Source organism: Macaca mulatta, chromosome 17 (assembly GCF_049350105.2).
Source record: "Macaca mulatta isolate MMU2019108-1 chromosome 17, T2T-MMU8v2.0, whole genome shotgun sequence".
NCBI lineage: Eukaryota > Metazoa > Chordata > Mammalia > Primates > Cercopithecidae > Macaca > Macaca mulatta.
Genome location: NC_133422.1, coordinates 107,852,245 through 107,870,410, shown reverse-complemented (window position 1 = coordinate 107,870,410; position 18,166 = coordinate 107,852,245). Strand labels below are relative to the sequence as shown.

At 46.2% G+C, this 18,166-nt stretch overlaps 1 protein-coding gene across 6 annotated transcripts in view; it reads right to left on the bottom strand.

Moving 5' to 3' along the window:
- Positions 1 to 7,677: 7,677 nt before the first annotated feature.
- The window catches only part of TFDP1 (transcription factor Dp-1), a 57,970-nt gene continuing 47,481 nt past the window's right edge, over positions 7,678 to 18,166 (bottom strand). For 3 of the 6 annotated variants that reach the window (XM_015121520.3, XM_015121522.3, XM_015121521.3), the window contains exons 5-12: positions 17,118 to 17,239; positions 15,549 to 15,714; positions 14,937 to 15,080; positions 14,385 to 14,453; positions 12,778 to 12,929; positions 12,249 to 12,415; positions 11,055 to 11,133; positions 7,678 to 9,102 (exon numbers count right to left, since the gene is read on the bottom strand). In XM_015121520.3, the coding sequence (XP_014977006.1) occupies positions 8,955 to 9,102; positions 11,055 to 11,133; positions 12,249 to 12,415; positions 12,778 to 12,929; positions 14,385 to 14,453; positions 14,937 to 15,080; positions 15,549 to 15,714; positions 17,118 to 17,239 (1,047 nt within the window). In that variant the 3' untranslated portion in view covers positions 7,678 to 8,954. The remainder of the gene's footprint in view (positions 9,103 to 11,054; positions 11,134 to 12,248; positions 12,416 to 12,777; positions 12,930 to 14,384; positions 14,454 to 14,936; positions 15,081 to 15,548; positions 15,715 to 17,117; positions 17,240 to 18,166) is intronic. The other 3 variants (XM_077974117.1, XM_028837391.2, XM_077974118.1) reach the window with 1 other exon arrangement.

Genomic DNA, 18,166 nt, shown 5'->3' with positions numbered 1-18,166 from the left:
ACATGGAAAATCAGTTTTCCCAATACCAACACTCAGGCTAATATGTGGGACACCTGGGTCACCTCAGTAAGGTCATGCCATGCTGAAGGTCAGAGGTGACACCACCTCAAAGTGACGGTGGGGCCATGAGAGTTCATCCCACCCGACTGTCAAAGTCCACCCAGCTGGAACCCAACACGCCTGCCACGTGTCCCAGGGCCAACCAGAGCCCCCATCTCCAGGCCCTCACAGAACCCTAGCCTCCACCTCCCTCCCCAGACTCTCCGTGGACACCAAAGCCCCCTTCTTTCTTTAGAGGCAGGGTCTCTCTATGCTGCCCAGGCTGGCCTTGAACTCCTGGGCTCCAGCAATCCCACCCACAGGGCACCCCTGTGCCCGATCAGAGCCCCTTCCTGATGAAGCCGGGGGCTGCTCCCGCGCCACCCTTCAGAATCACCAGTCCTAGTTTCAGCCCCAAGGCTTGGAGGGAACCACAGGCACAGGAAGCTCGCCACGGGAAGCCACGGTGCACCAGCAGGTGCTGGCTGCACATGCACCCAGACGGAGCGCTCTGAGGCACGACTGCCCGCTGTTTTATTAAGTTCCACAACCCTTGAGATGCTTAATGTAATTCAAGATTAGGAAAAAATGACTCTTCTAAAACTAGTCTTTTATTGGAATTTTCAGTGATTTAGCCAACTCAAAACACTTAGCTCTCCTTCATACCTTCTATGTCTTTCCAATTTTTTTTGTGGCAAAATACACATAACATAAAATTTACCATCTTAACCACTTTTAATGCACAGTTTGGTGGTGTTGGGCACATTCACAGGGTCCTGCAGCCACCACTGCCATCCACCTCCAGGCCTCTCCATCCTTCCAAAGAGAAGGTCGGTCCCATTCAACACTTATTCCCCACCCCCTCCCTCAGCTCCTGGCAACCGTTCAACTTCCTGTCTCTATGATTCAAAGACTCTAAGTACCTCATATAAGTATTTTATGACTGGCATATTTCACATAGTATAACGTCCTCAAGGGGCATCCATGTTGTAGCATGACAGGATTTCCTTCCAAAGATTTAAGATTTCGCTGTCTGTACAAACCACACTTTGCTTGTCCACTCATCCATGGATGGACACTTTGGGTGCCTCTGCTGTTCAGCTATCCTAAATAGTGGTACGTGTAGACGTGGGTGTACAAATGTCTCTGGGTATATACCCTAAGCGGAATTGCCGGGCATAGGGTAATTCTGTTTTTAATTCTGTGAAGAACAGACATTTGGTTTTCCATAGTGGCTGTGGCTCTTTACACCCCCACCAACAGTGTAACAGGGCTCTCTGCCTTCTCCACATCCTCGCCAATGTTTATTTTCTATTTTATAGGTTAATCTATGTTGCCTTCATGATAGTGACATTGAGCCCCTTTCATGTTCTTACAAGCCATTCATAGACTTTTCTTTGGAGAAATGCCTATTCAAGCCCTTGCCTGTTTTTAAATCAGTTTGGTTGGTTGTTGAGTTTTAAGAGTTCTCTATATATCCTGGATATTAATTACCTACCAGATACAGGGGCTGTGCACATTTTCTCCCATTCTGTGCATTATCTTTCTATGTTGACACTGTCTTCTGATGCAAGAAGGGTTTCTATTTTCATAAAGTCCACATTGTCTATTTTTCCCTGTGCCTTTGGTGTCATATCCAAAAAAATCACTGCCAAATCCAATGCCATGAAGCTTCTGCTCTGTTTTCTTCTTTTGTTTTTTGAGGCAGAGTCACGCTCTGTCACCCAGGCTGGAGTGCAGTGGCACGATCTCAACTCACTGCAACCTCTGCCTCCCGGATTCAAGCGATTCTCCTGCCTCAGCCTCCCGAGTAGCTGGGATTACAGGTGCGCGCCATCTCACTGGGCTAGTTTTTTGTATTTGTAGTAGAGACGGAGTTTCACCTAGCTTTTACAGTACTAGCTTGACAATACTCACCTCTTACAATACTAGCTTTTATAGGTGCCCACATATTTACCTTTACTGAGATCTTGATTTCTTCCTTTGGCTTCAAGCACGTTGGCCAGGCTGGTCTCAAACTCCTGACCTCAAGTGATCCACCTGCCTCGGCCCCCAAAGTGCTGGGATTACAGGAGTGAGCCACTGCGCTCGGCCACTCTTGTTTTCTTCAGAGTTTGACGGTCTTAAGCCTCACATTCAGATCTCAGGTTCATTTTTTTTGCACATGGAAAATCAGTTTTCCCAATACCATTTGTGAAAAGACCACCCTTTCCCCATTGCATGGTCTTGGCTCCCTTGTCAAAAAAATCACTTGACCAAGTATGTGAGGGTGTTTGGCAGGGCTCTCTATTCTATTCCTTTAGTCTGTAGGTCTTTATGTCAATACTGCTCTGTTTTGATTATTATAGATTTGTAGTTTTGAAACCAGAAGTATGAGTCCTCCAGCTTTGCTCTTCAAGATTGTTGGGGCTATCTGAGGTCACTTGAGAAATTCTGTATGAATTTTAGGATGAGATTTATTTCTGAAAAACAAATCATTGGGACTTTGACAGGGATTGCATGTAATCTACAGATTAAGTTGGGTAGTGTTGACATCTTAACAATACTGTGTTCCAATACATAGCCATGGGGTGCGTTTCCATTTGTTAATTCTTCTTAGCAATGTCTTGTCATTTTCATTCTGTAGGTCTTTCATGTCCTCCAAGTTAATTCCTAAGTATTTCATTATTTTGATGCTATTGTAAATGGGATTTTTTCTTAATTCCCTTTTCAGATTTTCATTGTTAGTGTACAGAAACTTAAATGACTTTCATATTTACTTTACAACCTATAGCCTTGCTTATTAGTTCTGTTTTTTAGTGGATTCTTTCAGATTTCCTGCATATAAGATCACATCAACAAATGGAGACAGTTTTACTTCTTCCTTTCAAATACAAATGCCTTGTATTTATTTTTCTCATATAACTGCTTCGCTAGAACTTCCAGTACTATGTTGAATAGAAAAGGCCAGGGTGGGCATCTCTGCCTTGTCCTTATCTCACAGGAAAAGCTTTTAGTCTTTCACCTTGATGTTTGTTCTCTTTGAGTTTTTCATATATGGCATTAACTATATTGAAGTAGTTTCCTTCTATTCCTAGTTTGTTCCTTTTGCCATAACAGGATGTTGAATTTTTTATTTATTTATTTATTTTTTTTGAGATGGAGTCTCGCTCTGTCGCCCAGGCTGGAGTGCAGTGGCCGGATCTCAGCTCACTGCAAGCTCCGCCTCCCGGGTTCCCGCCATTCTCCTGCCTCAGCCTCCCGAGTAGCTGGGACTACAGGCGCCTGACACCTCGCCCGGCTAGTTTTTTGTATTTTTTAGTAGTGATGGGGTTTCACCGTGTTAGCCAGGATGGTCTCGATCTCCTGACCTCGTGATCCACCCGTCTCGGCCTCCCAAAGTGCTGGGATTACAGGCTTGAGCCACCACGCCCGGCCAGGATGTTGAATTTTATAAAATACTTTTTGTACATCACTTGTGATGATTACAGCTGAACATAGTGGCTCACACCTGTAATCCAAGCATTTTGGGGGGCCAAGGTGGGACGATCACTTGAGCCAGGAGTTCAAAACCAGCCTGGGTAACACAGAGACCCTATCTGTGCAAAAAGATAACAAATCAAAAAATTAGCCTGGCATGGTGTCACACACCTGTAGTTCCAGCTACTTGGGAGCATAAGGTAGGAGCTTGAGCCCAGGAGTTTCAGGCTGCAATGAGCTATGATCAGGCCACTGTACTCTACCCTGGATGACAGAGCAAGACTCCATCCCTAATTAAAAAAAAAAAAGCTTTTAAAACAACATTGAGATGATCATGATTTTTGCTTTCATTCTGTTTATGTGTGTATTACAATGATCAATTTTCTTATGTCAAAATATCTTTGCATTCTAAAAATAAATCCCACTAGGTCATGCTGTGTAATCTTCTAAAGACGCTGCTAGTATTTACGTTGTATAATCTTTTAAATACGTTGCCAGTATTTTGTTGAGGATTTCTGCATCACTGCTCCTCAGGCATGTTGGTGTTTTGTGCTTGTGGTGTCTTTGGCTTTGATATCGGGGTAGTAATGGTGGCTTCACAGAATGAATGAGAATGTGTTCCCACCTCGTCAATTTTTTGGAAAAGCTTGAGGACTGGTAGTTATTCTTCAAATATTTGGCAGAATTCACCAGAGAAGACACTAGGTCCAGAGAAAGATTTTAAAGTACTGATTCAATCTCCTTACTAGTCAAAGGTCTATTCAGATTTTTACTTATTTTTATTAAATCTGGGTAGGTTTTGTTTCTAGGAATTTGTCCATTTCATCTAGGTTTTTTATGTTGACAAATAATTGTTCCTATTATTCTCTCATAATCCTTTTTATTTCTGTAGAGCCAGTAGAAATGTTCCCATTTTCATTTCTGATTTTAGTAATGTCAATCTTTCTTAGTATACCTAACTAAAGATTTGTCGGTTTTATTGATGTAAACACACTTTTCGGTTTCTTGATTTTCTCCATTGTTTTTCTGTTCTCTAATTTTAGCTTTGCTCTAATTTTTGTTAAATTGTCTTCCCTCTACTTGCTATGGGTTTAGATTTTTTTCTAATGCCTGAACTTATAAAGTTAGGCCATTGATTTTGAGATCTTTCGTGTTTTTTAATGTAAGCGTTTATAGCTATAAATCTCCGTTATCACTGCTTTTGCCACATTTAAGTTTTGGCATTTTCATTGTCCTCTAAGTATTTTGTAAAATCTCCCCTGGTTCTTCTTTCATTGTTTAGGAGTGTGTTGGTTAATTTACATAATTTTGTTAATTTTCCAGTTTTACTTGTTACTGATTTCTGACTTCATCTCCTGTGGTCTGAAAAGATACTTGGCATGTTATCTATCTTATTAAATCTACTGAGACTGAATTTGTACCTAGAAAAATGTCCCATGGAAACCTGGGAAGAGTGTGCATGCTGTAGTTGGGTGGGTGTTCTGTATATTCATGTCTGAGATCTAGTTGGCTTACTGTATACTCTATTTCCTGGTTTTTCTGTCTGATTGAAAGTGCTGTATTGAAATCTCCAACTATAATTAAAGAGCTATTTCTCACTTCAATTCTGTTAGTTTTTGCTTCATGAATCTTGATGGTGTGTCATTAGGTGTGTAAATGTTTTTAATTGTTTTATGTTCTCACTGTACTGAAGCTTTTATTAATATATAATGTCCTTTGTCTTTTGTAATTTTAAAAATTTAGTCTACTTTGGTATTACTGCTCTCTTCTGGAGACTATTTACACAGAATATCTTTTTCTATGCTTTCACTTTCACCTATTCATCTCTGGATCTAAAGTGAGTACTTTGAAGACAGCATGTAGGTTGATCACGTTTCTATCCACTCTATCAGTCTTTTGATAGGAGAATTTAATCCATTTACATTTAAAGTAATTACTGATAAGGACTTGTTATTTTGCTATATGGCATATATTTTTCCATATGCCCTATAGCTTTTTAGCTCTTCTTGCCTCTCATTTCTTGTATCACTGTCTTCTTTTATGTTAAGTTGGCTTCTTGTAGCTAAAGTTTACATTCATTTCTCATTTCCTTTTCTGTAAATTCTATAGTGATTTTCTTTGTGGTGGTTACATTTAACATCCTAAAGTTGTAACACTTTAATATGAATTTGTACCAGCTTACCTTCAATAGCATAAACAGTTCTCCTTTAAAGCTCTGTTCCCACCCCTTTAGGTTGCTGATACCACAAAATTACCTCTTAGTACATTGTGTGTTCAAAAACAAATACTTCTTTTAAATACATTAGTCTCTTAATCCTGTAAAAAACAAAAAAATGGAGTTACAACCTATTCTTACAATACTAGCTTTTACAATGGCCCATATATTTACCTTTATTGAGATCTTGAATTCTTCGTTTGGCTTCAAGCTGTTGTCTACCATTCTTTCATTCCACCCTGCAGGACTCCCTTAAGCATTTCTTGCAGGGCAGGTCTAGCGGCAGCACATTTCCTCAGCTTTTGTTTATCTGGGAATGTCTTAATTTTGCCCTCACCTTGTCTTAACTGAAGGACAGTTTTGTCAGCTGTAGGATTCCTGGTACCCAATTTATTGTTTTTCTTTTAGCAGTTTGAATATACTGGCCCACTGCTTTGTGGCCTCCAGTTTCTGATGAAAACTCTGTGGATAATTTTAATGGGGGCCACTTGTATGTGATGAGTTGCTCCTACTCTGCTGCTTTAAAGATCTTCTCTGTCTTCTGAAAGCTTAATTATAATGCGTCTCGGTGTGGATCTCTGAGTTCATCTTACTTGGAGTTCACGGTGCATCTTGGATGTTTATATTCATATCTTTTATTAAACTTGTTGCATTTTCAGTCATTATTATCTTCAAATATTCTCTCTGCCCCCTTTTTTCTCTTCTCCTTCACAGACCTCACAACATGTGCACTGGTCAGCCTGATGGGTGTCCCGCGGGCCCCATAGGCTCTGTTCACTTCAATCTTTTCTCTTTTTGCTCCTCAGACTTAGTTATTTCCATTGTTCTGTCTTCAAATTTGCTACTTCTGCCTTTGAATCACTCTGAATTTTTCATTTGTTACTGTACTTTTCAGCTACAGAATTTCTTTTTGGTTTTTCAGATTGTCTGTCTCATTATGATCCTTGCATTTGGTTCTATTATCATTCTCTTGACTTTCTGCACATATTCTTTGGCTTCCGTGAGCATCTTTGACACAGTTGTTTAAAAGTATTTGTCTAGTTTGCCTGCCAGCAGATCCTTTCCAAGGACAGTTTTTTTCCCTTTAAATGGGCCATACTTTGCTATTTGTTGGTATGCCTTGTCACTGTTTGTTGAAAACTGGACATCTGAATCTATTACTGTGGTAAAACTCTGAAAAGAGGTCTCCTGTTCCCCGGGATTTGCCATTTTTGTTATTGCTGTGTTTATTGTTTCTTTGACAGCTCTAGGCTATACCTGTGCCGTGGTTCAGCCTGAGGTGTAAACATAAGGTCTTCTCGGGTCTTTTCTGAGCCTCTCCCTGGGCAGCCCCGTATATACAGTTGATTTTGTACATCCTAGTCTTCAATGTCTGGCTTCCAAAAGGGGTAAGAGAAAAATGAAGGAACAGGGGTTGGGGTAGAAAGCTGAAATGGACCAAAATTAACTGCAATGTGCTGACCAAGCCTCCCTTGAAAGTTTTCAGCCTTCAGTAGATTCCAGTTACAGAACAGCTGCATCAGGCAGATCCTGCCCGCAAGGTAGACGTCTACCTGGGGAGCCAGATTCCTGGTGCTTCCTATTCCGCCATCTTCCCAGAATCCTCTCAATTTTATTCTTGTTCTCAAAGTCAAACTTTTAAATTTTGTCTCAATTTTCATTGTGAAAAAGGGCCAAGGAACTTGGCTTATCTTTCTCTGCACCACAGGCACCAAAAAGGAAGGTGCCTCTTTGCCCTGTGTCCACCAAGACCTTCACCCTTGGCCACCTTCCACCTTCAGGGTAAGCTCCCAGAGGATGTGCCTCAGACAACATTTGGTGGGGAAGGGGTTCACACCCACAGGGACCACCCAGGCCTAAGGCGTCTGGGCCTAACAACCTACTTTCTCACTCAAGTATAAAGTAAAACCAACAAGACAGACAAATTTCTAGATAATAATCCTGAATTAGAGAAACACAGCTTGTTTAAAATGCCCATGCGCGTTTTATTAATAAAAACTAACAGTGCCAAGTTAAACAAGTCAAACAATTAAAGTCTCTTTATATTCCATAAAATATTACAGAAAAGTTTATTTGTGTTTCAATAAAAAGACTATCGTTTTAGAACAGGCAGCTAATAGCAACTGTGCAGTTAATGGGTTTTGTGAATAAATTTTAAAAGAGACTACTGCCTGTCCTTAAATTCCTTTTTCTTTTTATAAAAAAAGAACTATTAAAAATGATTGACAAATTTTGAGTTAAAAAATTGTTAAAACATTCTCTATATTTAATTTCAATTTTATAATAGATTACAGGAAGATGCTTATGAAACAAATACATTTGTTTCAGTAGATGTCTTTAAATGATAGACTTATAAGTATGTAAACAACTATATAATAAAAGGTTTCCAAACACTGCCTGTAAGAAATCAGGCAAATTTTACCATAAGCAATAAACCATTCCAAGCCTTCCAGACAGTCTCCATAGCCGCACCAGCGTGGCAATAAGCTTTAACCAAACAAAAACAAACAAACAAAAGCACTTCGCAATTTGTTGCTGCAAAATAGGGAGAGAAAAGAGTGTATAAACTTGATGGAATCACAACAGTCAATATAATTTAAGGGACAATAAAGTCAATAAGGTTGATGGTGTTTATTGGTTAAAAAGTCGAATTCTGCTGTTTGCTTAGGGCTGTTTAGAAAGTCGAATTCTGCTGTTTGCTTGGACACCGTACCACTGAACAAACTCCACAGTCTCGCTATCCGCCAGCAGGGGCGCTGTCCAAACTCATGGCAAATAAGTGGCATCAGGGGGCGCCGTCCAAACTCACGGCAAATAAGTGGCATCAGGGGCGCCGTCCAAACTCACGGCAAATAAGCGGCATCAGGTGCTCACCGTCCACAACAGGAGGGTGTTTTATTTTCATGGATGTGGATGAAATACAATTTCTTCAGCAAACTCAGCAAAAACTTTTCAGGGGCAAAAATGAACTCTGCACTTAAAGAAAAATAGCAAATGAAAACACAAAATCCTAAAAAGTAAATAAACGCTCTGCATCAGCACACTGGTATCAAAACACACATCCACAGCACATCCTAATCCTACGGGAAACAATCCTTGCTTATTAGAGGTGCATATCTAAATTCAATAGCTTACCAATATCTTCTTGGGAGTAGGCCAAAAGGAACAGAAAACCCACATTAAAAAAAAAGTTTCTTTTCCTAAACGTTTTCCTGAAGCTGAATTTGAAGTGGGGAGGACATCAGTCGTCCTCGTCATTCTCATTGAAGTCATCGTCCTCCTCATCGTCCTCCCCGACGTAGGACACCGGGGTCTCCACCCTGGAGCCGCTGTACTGAGACCCATTGGAGCTTGTGGCCAGCATCCCATCTGCGCCGTTGGTCAGGTCACTGCAAGGCAGGAGGCGGATGAGGGGTGGTCAGTGCAGGGCAGCCCACTCAGCCTCCCCTCGCCTGAGGGCCTGTGGCCAAAGGACAGGCAGTGCCCCACAGGTGTGGGTTTTGTCATTCACACAAACAGAACTGGGAGGTTGTGAGTGTCTGCAGTAGAGCACACCAGCGCTCTGGCACTCACTCCATCCCTGTCTGGTTCTCTTCTAGCCCTGTCTCCTGGCATCCATAACAACAGAAACAGGAGGCCGAGCAGTCACACGCTGCCTCTCCCTCACTCATCATTCCATCAGGAGCAGTGCCCCAGAGGGAACAAACTGTAAAACCATTAGACCCCTCCCTCCAGGACTTTCACTCATAACCAGCAACAGGAAAAAAGAGAGCCTGGGGCAGGACCGGATGAAGTCCAGAGCATGGGTCGAATCTGGCAGCATGGACTGAGAACCCAGAGGGTTGGCAGCACCACAAAAACCTACCACCAACCAGAGCTCACAACATTCCTAACATTTAAAAATGTTTTTCAATTAACATAAACCCATATGTACATATTTTAATACATTTTAATGGTATTTATTAACACTACAATAAAAATCAGTCAATGTGCCTTTTGATGAAGTAATTCCGTATCTTGGAAACAAGTCAGAATGGTGAGAAATTCAGCCATAAAGCTGCACACTGTAGTTTTTCTTATAACTGGGAACTACCTAGATGTCCTTTCATGAGGTACTTTTATAATATGTCCTATCATGCCACTATGAAAATTGGTATTTGGTAATAGCTTCGTTTCTATTGTTATGAAAAACTGACGAGTCTGAAGAATCACATCCATAAAAAGATTATATGATGATAAAAGTCCTAAAAATACCCGTATCCCACCTCATGGAAGAACCAGCGTTAAACATGTTAAACATGTTTACAGACGGACCCCTACACGTTCACACATAGCTACAAGAATCGGCCTGTCAAAAGCTTGTCACCAAAGTCCTTTCTTCCATCACCATCTCACTGATCCTTGCCACAGATCAGTAACTCATCAATCACCAGTCTCACCTTACAGGTGAGGAGGCTAAGGCTGGCAGAGGCTGGCTTTGCACCTCCAGAGCTGGCCAGGAAGCTACACGTGCCTGACACACCTGTTACATCTCATGGCTACAGCACATCCCAACGCAGGCTCAAGCGCACTGCAACTCACTATGTCGAGCCCTGTTATCCAGACCCATAGGTTACTAAGTTCTTATATTTCTAATGAAAGATTTTATTAAGATTATAATATAAAGTAATATTATATATTGTATCACAATGCAATATAATAGTTAATAAAATCATTGTTTTGTTAATATTTACCATAAAAGGTATATTTATCTTTGAAGCACTAAGATCAATACCTAGGGACATCATTCTACTCTATGGGATTGCAGGTTATAGATTAAATACAAATTTATTTAAATAAAGGCCCTTTAATAGCATAGAAACTATATATATTAATACAATAAAATGTAAGCTGAAAAATGCACGGAACAAAATATGTGTGCTGTGACCGCAGATGCGTTCTGAAAAATACATGCACTGTGACCGTTCTGAAAAATACGTGCACTGTGACTGCAGATGTGTTCTGAAAAATGGGAGAAAAAAACCTAGAAATACTTGCTGTTACTTGGGCTGCCCGGGACAGGAGGGTTTGGGTGGTTTTCGTTCCTACTTTATTTATTAGGTGATACTTTGAAAAAATCCACCACCATGTATTACTTTTAGTTTTTAGTGAGCAAAAACCAACTGAGACAAGCAGGGAAAGCCACACAGGGAAAGCCAGCAGGGCCCCACTGCCTGGACAGACAAGCCACATTGGAGCAGCCTCGGACCTGATGGCCACACGAGACGGCTGCCCTGCCTTGGCCCCTGGACCCTGGGGGAGGCCTAGACGATGCCTCTCCCACACCCTCAACCACTGTCACCTGGCAGAGAACCTTGTGCCGTTAGACGTGGAACCTGCCGTCGTGATGAACACGCCTCCAACAGTTCCCTGAGCCATTTCTGAAAAGGGAAAGAAAATAAGCGAATGGTCATGAAACAGAAACAACACAAGACGCACAGGCCACCAACAAAATGACACGCAGCACCACAGGACAGACGGCTGGAGAAGCTTCCAGATATCCTTCACTTGTCCAGTATTTTCTGCACTGTGCCACGGAGCAGGACATCCCGCTGTGCAGTCACATAAGCCTGTCTTCTCTGAAAAGGCACAGACAGCCTTGCAATAAATACCTGCACACACTGACTTACAAACGGCACACGTGTGCTTCTGCATCAGTATCACACCCATCGTGAAACAGAACAGAATGAAGTGTCGAGCTGAAACCCTCTTCCCACAGCCCATCCTGGCGGCTCCACGAAGCACAGGACAGAGGCCGGGGTCAGGGCTCAGCCCACGTGGGCGGCCGGAGCCCACTGTCACCTGACAACATGGACCAGCCAGATTTTCACAAGATCTGGAGTGGTTTAGGAGCTCAGGGAGGAATCTCTGACCCTCTCGGGGAATAAATCCACACCCCAAGTTTAGCCTGACAAGAGAAGGATCAGCAGATATGGCACTTTCACAATTTCTCACCTTAAAGCCATTCTGCTGTCAGTGGCTGGGACCCTACGGCCCCACGGAAAGAATTCACCAGAACAGAAAAAAAGTTCCTTCAACAAAAGCTCCTGTGCTCCCGGCCCTCCGGAGCAGGACGCCAATGACTCTGAAACGCTTTTTCTTGGTTACTTTGCCCTAGTGACCAATCAGCTACCATCAGTGGGTGGGATCAGCAATCCAACTGCACTTCTCAAAGAATGTCAACTTCTACTTCTGGGCCTACGTGGAGGGTAAAATCCTGACTTAGCATCTCCTCATACAAACCACACGGGAAATCCACACGAGCCACCTGCAGACTCAAGGCCCCCACATCCAGTGGGTGATGGCACTGGCTGGACCCCGCCCCAGCCACACCCCCGCCCCCATGCCCCTCATAGCCCCTTTGTCTTTGCTCCTGGCCCTACACACGTGGGCCCAATCTCAGCAAGACACATCCCAAGCTGGGAGGGGAGGGCGCCATCCGAGGCTGGGAGCCATTCCTCACACAGCCACGCCGGGTTGTCTGGGCATCGCTGACCTGTCACGTACGGCTCTAGAGCCTTGGGGACCAGACTTCTGGCCATTTTAAGGTCTTCGGCAGAGCAGCTCCCCGACTCCAGTCCACAAGCCATGCCCATCCGCTTCAGCACTTCTATGTCATCGTGGATTTCAAATGTGTTGTCAAAATTAAACAGATACTCAAATCTGAAGGGGAAAGGCACAGTCAGAAACACAGGGTCTCCCAGTGGAGCCAGTAACCGGTGGGGCCAGGACAGCTGACCCACGGACCGCCACACACAGCCTCCACATTCCCAGTCATCAGCATCTCCTCACAGAATTTACAAACTCCGCAGTAAATGAGGTGAGAGGCAAATCGAGGTCCATTCTCCCAGGACATGCCCTCAGGCACACGCTCCCGGGACACAGCCTCCCGCCACCCCACAATGGACAGCAAACCCCGGCTATTTGTGCAACATTTAAAACTTGTCCTCGTGACAATCCCAACGGGGTCAGCTCCCTCAAAAAGAGATAAGCGACCAGAGAATGGCTCCCCGCCCACAACCTACTTGTCATTGGAGATGCTGCAGTCGATGACCGTCTTCTTGCTGGTGTTGACGATGATGAAGGGCAGGTGGATGACTGAGTTGGGTGGCGGCGGCCGGCTGGCCTGCTGCTCCGCATGCCGGTTTCTCTGCACCAGGTTCTTGAAGGCAATTTGCTAAAAAAAAGGAGGAGCCAGGTGGCCCGTGGCAGCACGAGAACACAGTCCCTGTGCTCGAGGGGTCCTCACAGCCCTCCCTGCGCCCAGGCAACAGTGAGAAGTTGGCCTGGACATCTGAAAAGGCCAGCACCAGCCGCTGGGTGCTGACCTCTGCAGCCCAGGGACAAAAGCGCTCAGGAAACGAGATCCTGAGGGAAGAACTAAGGGAAAGCGGGCGCATAGCCATCCGGGCCCGTGATAAAAGTGTCCTCCATGGGAAGGGTGCTCACACCTCACAGCCATCTGTGCCCGTGATGAAAACGTCCACCACGGCAAGGGTGCTCAACAAAACACCAATTTTGGAAGTTGATTTCTTGCTGTCCTTCACCCCTCTGAGGCCACCCACCCCCGTGGCACCTACAGGGTGACAGCCTTGGAGGGGTGCCATGCCGTGGACTTCGCCCACCCTGGGAAGTAGAACGCGGAAGGGCCCGTGTGCTGCAGGGGTGCTCCTCTGGGGGAATGGGCCCTGCAAGGCTGAACCCAGGGCCAGGGCCTCAAGCCCTAAACCAAGTGTTCCACTTGGAGAGAACTTCTCTGCTATTAATGTAGAGCCAGGAGATTCCCTTCCTCTCCCGGCCACCCTGGGTCTATCCCCGTTGGGCAGGTACTAAGGCACTGGCAACCAGGACTGTCCCTCCTGACAGACTCTGTGGCCCTGAGCAGCTCTCGCCCACGAGTCTCCATCACCATGGCTGCCACACCATCCCCTCTGGGAGGGCTCGAGCACACCTCGGCCAGAGCAGCAGTCAGCTCTGCACTGAGCACCTTGCACACGACCCCCTCCACACCAGACACGGGGCCCCCAGGGGTGCCGCCCACCCTCAGCACTCAATGGGAGGTGGGAAAGGCCAGCTCCAGGGCCCTGATCAGCACTGTCAAGACCCAGGTGCATTGCGCCCACCACAGTTTTACATGCCTCGCCTGGCACCTGGGCCTTGGGTTAAGCACCTCTGAGGGGATTTTTCAAATGCTGCTTTTGCATGAAGTCATCCCTCCATCTGTCTTTTGGCTGTTTAGACACTGTGACGAGGGATACACACATACACATGCACACACACAGGCACATGGATGCAGGCACACACACGCAGGCACGCACACACATGCGTGCACACACACGCAGGCACACACGCAGGCATGCACACACATGCACACACACAGGCACATGGACGCAGGTGCACACACACATGCACACACACACGCACGCATGCATGCATACGCACACACATACACAACCTCGCTCTGGGAACACGGCCCACATTCAACACCTATGAGATGAACTCACACTCAGAATCTTAAAGCAGTCATTTAATTTGCCACACAGGAGCGTAACCCAAGGCAGTATGTTGCTGTTATAAAACTAAATTAGTAAAATAAAAATTACCCTGCCTCCAAAGATATGTATTCTCTTACCTGTAGAATAAGTTCTTGAAGTTGAGACTGTTTCTGTTTTATTCTTTCAAGTCTCCTCTGTCTTTCCACCTTCAAAAACAAACCCCCCATGTAGAGAATCATCACGATTGTTCCATACAGTGCATTTTACAACCCGCATCCTCAGTGTTACCTATGTTTACCTTGAATGTAATCGAAGGGATATGGACAAATCTAGACATAGCAGGTGCCACAAAATACAGGTGAGTTTTTCTTCCATTTCTAAACTATACCTTTTCCCCTCTCCTCTCATTTCTTGGATTTAACTATGGTATCTAAAAAGAAAACAAAAATCCCACAAACTAGGATTCACAATTAACCTATGCTAGAGTTTAACACACTCTAGTGGGTCTGGACCAACCATGCTCCCTCCCCTGACAGCCGAGACTGAGAAACGCAGGGAGACGTCTGCATGACCGTCTGCCAGCCGTCTGGACACAGAGAGCATAAGGGCATGGAGCCCAGACCCTTCTGAGTGACGGACAACAAACACATCTACACAGACTTGAAGGGAAATCAAGGTTGAAGGGCCACCTCTAAGTTCTGACATTCCTGAGCCGAGTTGGTGGGCAGACCAATCCACTTGATCTCCTTCTTCTCCTTGGAGATGATGTTCATGGCCATCAGCACGTTTAAGGCATCGTAGACGCGCCGTCTTATGTTCTTCTGGTCATAAGCCTGCGGATGACAGGGAGTGGATTTTCCAAATGATCCAAAAAAGCCTGTGGATCCCACCTTAAACTGTAGGCCACGCGCACCGGCTTGAAGGGGCACCCCGCTCACAGAGCTGTCACCCCAACACGTCCTCAGGGAGCACTCCCACCCTACAGATGATGCAGGGCAAGACAGGGCTGTGCGAATCCCGGTGTGTTCCAGGAGGGGAGCTGGGGGCCCTCTGGTGTCGAGCCCAGCTGGCGAGGAGGGCACGTCTGCATTTCTGGGCCGCTGGATGTGCAGAGCCAGCCCACGTGCTCGCTCACTGACGCTGACAGAGCATCATGCCAGCAAATGGACTGGGAAAAATTCTGTCATGCTGTACTTGGAATTTTCTGTATGGTTTTAACTGTTCCCAATATTAAAAGAGTAAAACGTGCCACACCACTTGGTTCCGCTACCCTGGCCTCTCGGCCCCCAGCACACACTTACTGACTCGTTTGGTAAGATGTGGTTGTCGGCAGCACTGAACTCCGCGACCAGCTCGTCCGCCACTTCGTTGTAGGAAGTGGTCCCTTTCCTCTGCACCTTCTCGCAGACCTTCATGGAGAAATGCCGCAGGCCCTTGCCATTCTTCTCTCCTTTCCTGTTGCGCTTCCTTCAAAATACAAAGGAAAAAAGAAGCGACTGTCAGCCCTCCTGAGCATCAGTCTGAATCGAGGAATGCTTTTACCTGAGAGCTCTAATGAGCTGCACAAAAAGGGGCCACATCCCACGGGCGCAGCAGATCCAACACGTGAGCAGGCCAGGACCACCTAGCCCCAGCCCCCAGGCCCAGTGCTCCTGCAGGTCAGAAAGCGAGTGTCTCCCTGGCAGGCTGCACCTCTGTCCTTCCAAGTGTCAGGGAAAACGGGAGGCGTCCCCAGGACCCGAATCAGCATATGGAAGGCCTATCAGTACTCAGCATATGAGAGGCCTATCAGTACACCAAGCACTTCTTTTTTTTTTTTTCTTTTTTGAGATGGAGTCTCGCTCTGTAGTGGGCTGGAGTGCGGTGGCACGATCTTGGCTCACTGCAACCTCCGCCTCCTGGGTTCAAGCAATTCTCCTGCCTCAGCCTCCCAAGAGCTGGGATTACAACAGGCGCCCGCCTGCCACCACACCTGGCTAATTTTTTTGTATTTTTAGTAGAGACAGGGTTTCAGCATGTTGGCCAGGATGGTCTCAATCTCTTGACCTCATGATCTGCCGGCCTCGGCCTCCCACAGGGCTGGGATTACAGGTGTGAGCCACAGGCATCACTTTTCTAAAGAGGGCAACCAGAATCAGGAACTATGGGACATTTCAGTGTACATTTGGGAATTTTTAGGACAAATTTCAGCAGGCTATAATTTCATACGGCTTGGGCTGTGATAGCCGCTTGACAACAGGTGCAAACCACTAAGTGTTCTTCACACAGAGGGAAAGCCCAACTCTACACTCTGGTCAGTCCCCACGTGGCGGGAAAGGTCACCTGCGGTCCCAGCTGGTGAAGCTTTGGGCACCGACACAGGTAGGTTTTTGTAGCTTTGCATGTGTGTTTTTTTAAGGAAAGACACAGCTCATCAGATCTTGCTTTAGTGGAAGGAGCCACTCTGGTGGGACCACTCACGGGGGCCGTAACCCCAGGGGCAGTAGAGGCTGCATTCAGGGGCAGTGGGTGAAATCCATCCCGCGTGCTCCCAGCACAGACGATGAAAAGTCTCCAAGGTCCTGTGGCAAGTACAAGGCCAGCTTCTCCCCGTCTTGGCCAAGAGCTGCCAGCCCTTCCAAGAGCACCCACTACACCAGACACAAAGCAGGGTGGGCAGTGCCCAGCCCGACTTCTCCGTGACCGAGGCAGTGCGCCTCGACTGCACACCTGTGCGGGGCACGATGATGGGTGAGTGTGATTCGGAGGCTGACATCAATGCGCATGGGAGCCCCACCGTGCGACTGTGTCACGCACGTGGCCCAGGAGAACGTGGAGGTGCGAACCGCAAGCAATCCTACAACTCTAAGGGTCCGGAGGGAAGTGCTCACCCGGCAGACCAAGGTGAGGAGTCGGAAGGCTGGTTCTGAGAGGCAAAGTGAGTGCTGGGGGTGTGTGGGCTTCCTACCACCAGGGTGTTTGACGCTGCCGGTCTCTGAGGCGTACCAATTACCTATAGTCAAAAAAGACAATTCAGACAGTCAGTCCCCGCCCACACGGCGAGGGTGCCACGCCCACCAACTGTTCGCTATCCACAGCCACTGTGGAATTTTGTTAACCACAGCGAGCAGCCACGACGGGGCAGGAAAAACGTCCGGCGGTGGCCGCTTTTGACACGGTGACGGCATCACCACACCTGTTCTGACTGTGGCTTATCTTCCTCCTGTCAGTCACAGGCATCTTCTCCAATTAGACAAAAGCAACAAGAAACTGTGAACAACCCAAGCAAGCAAGAACAGGACAGGGCAGAGCGTGACCCCCAAAGCGCTAACGGTCATTTAACGAAGGGGGCGGCACAGAATTCCACACAGGGCACTTCGGCACGCTTCTGTTTTTCCCTTCACCCTTTTACTTCCTTTTAGCAATATGGATGAGGATGAAATTGTATCCTTCCGTGGTACTAAAAAGAGGCCTGAAACAAACCAAAATAGCTCTCGAAGGACAAAAGCACAGGCAGGGTGACAGCCATCACCTGGTAACCCTGTGCCCTGGGGCCCTGTCCGGGGAGACCCCTGCACCTGCAATGACGTCAGGCAAGGAGGGAGGGCGACCAGCACTGGGGGCGGAAGGTGGGGAGCTCCACGCACCCCTGGGGCTCACACACCTGGGCCCCTCTCGGGGGAACCACGAGAGGCAAGGCCAGTGTGGACGCTGACCCACCCACCTCACCCCACAGCACACCCGAGGTGTCGACAACTATCTCTTCCTCAAGGGACATGCTGGCTGGTGTGACTTTTGACAAGTTCTTATCACTTTGGTTCCTCAATGAATGTTTGAGTGTGAAAACCCGGGCACCTTCGTATAGGCAAACAACTCTGACTTCAAAGATCTTGTGGCATGACTCTATCTAAACTGGAAACACTATTTCTCAGTAAATGTT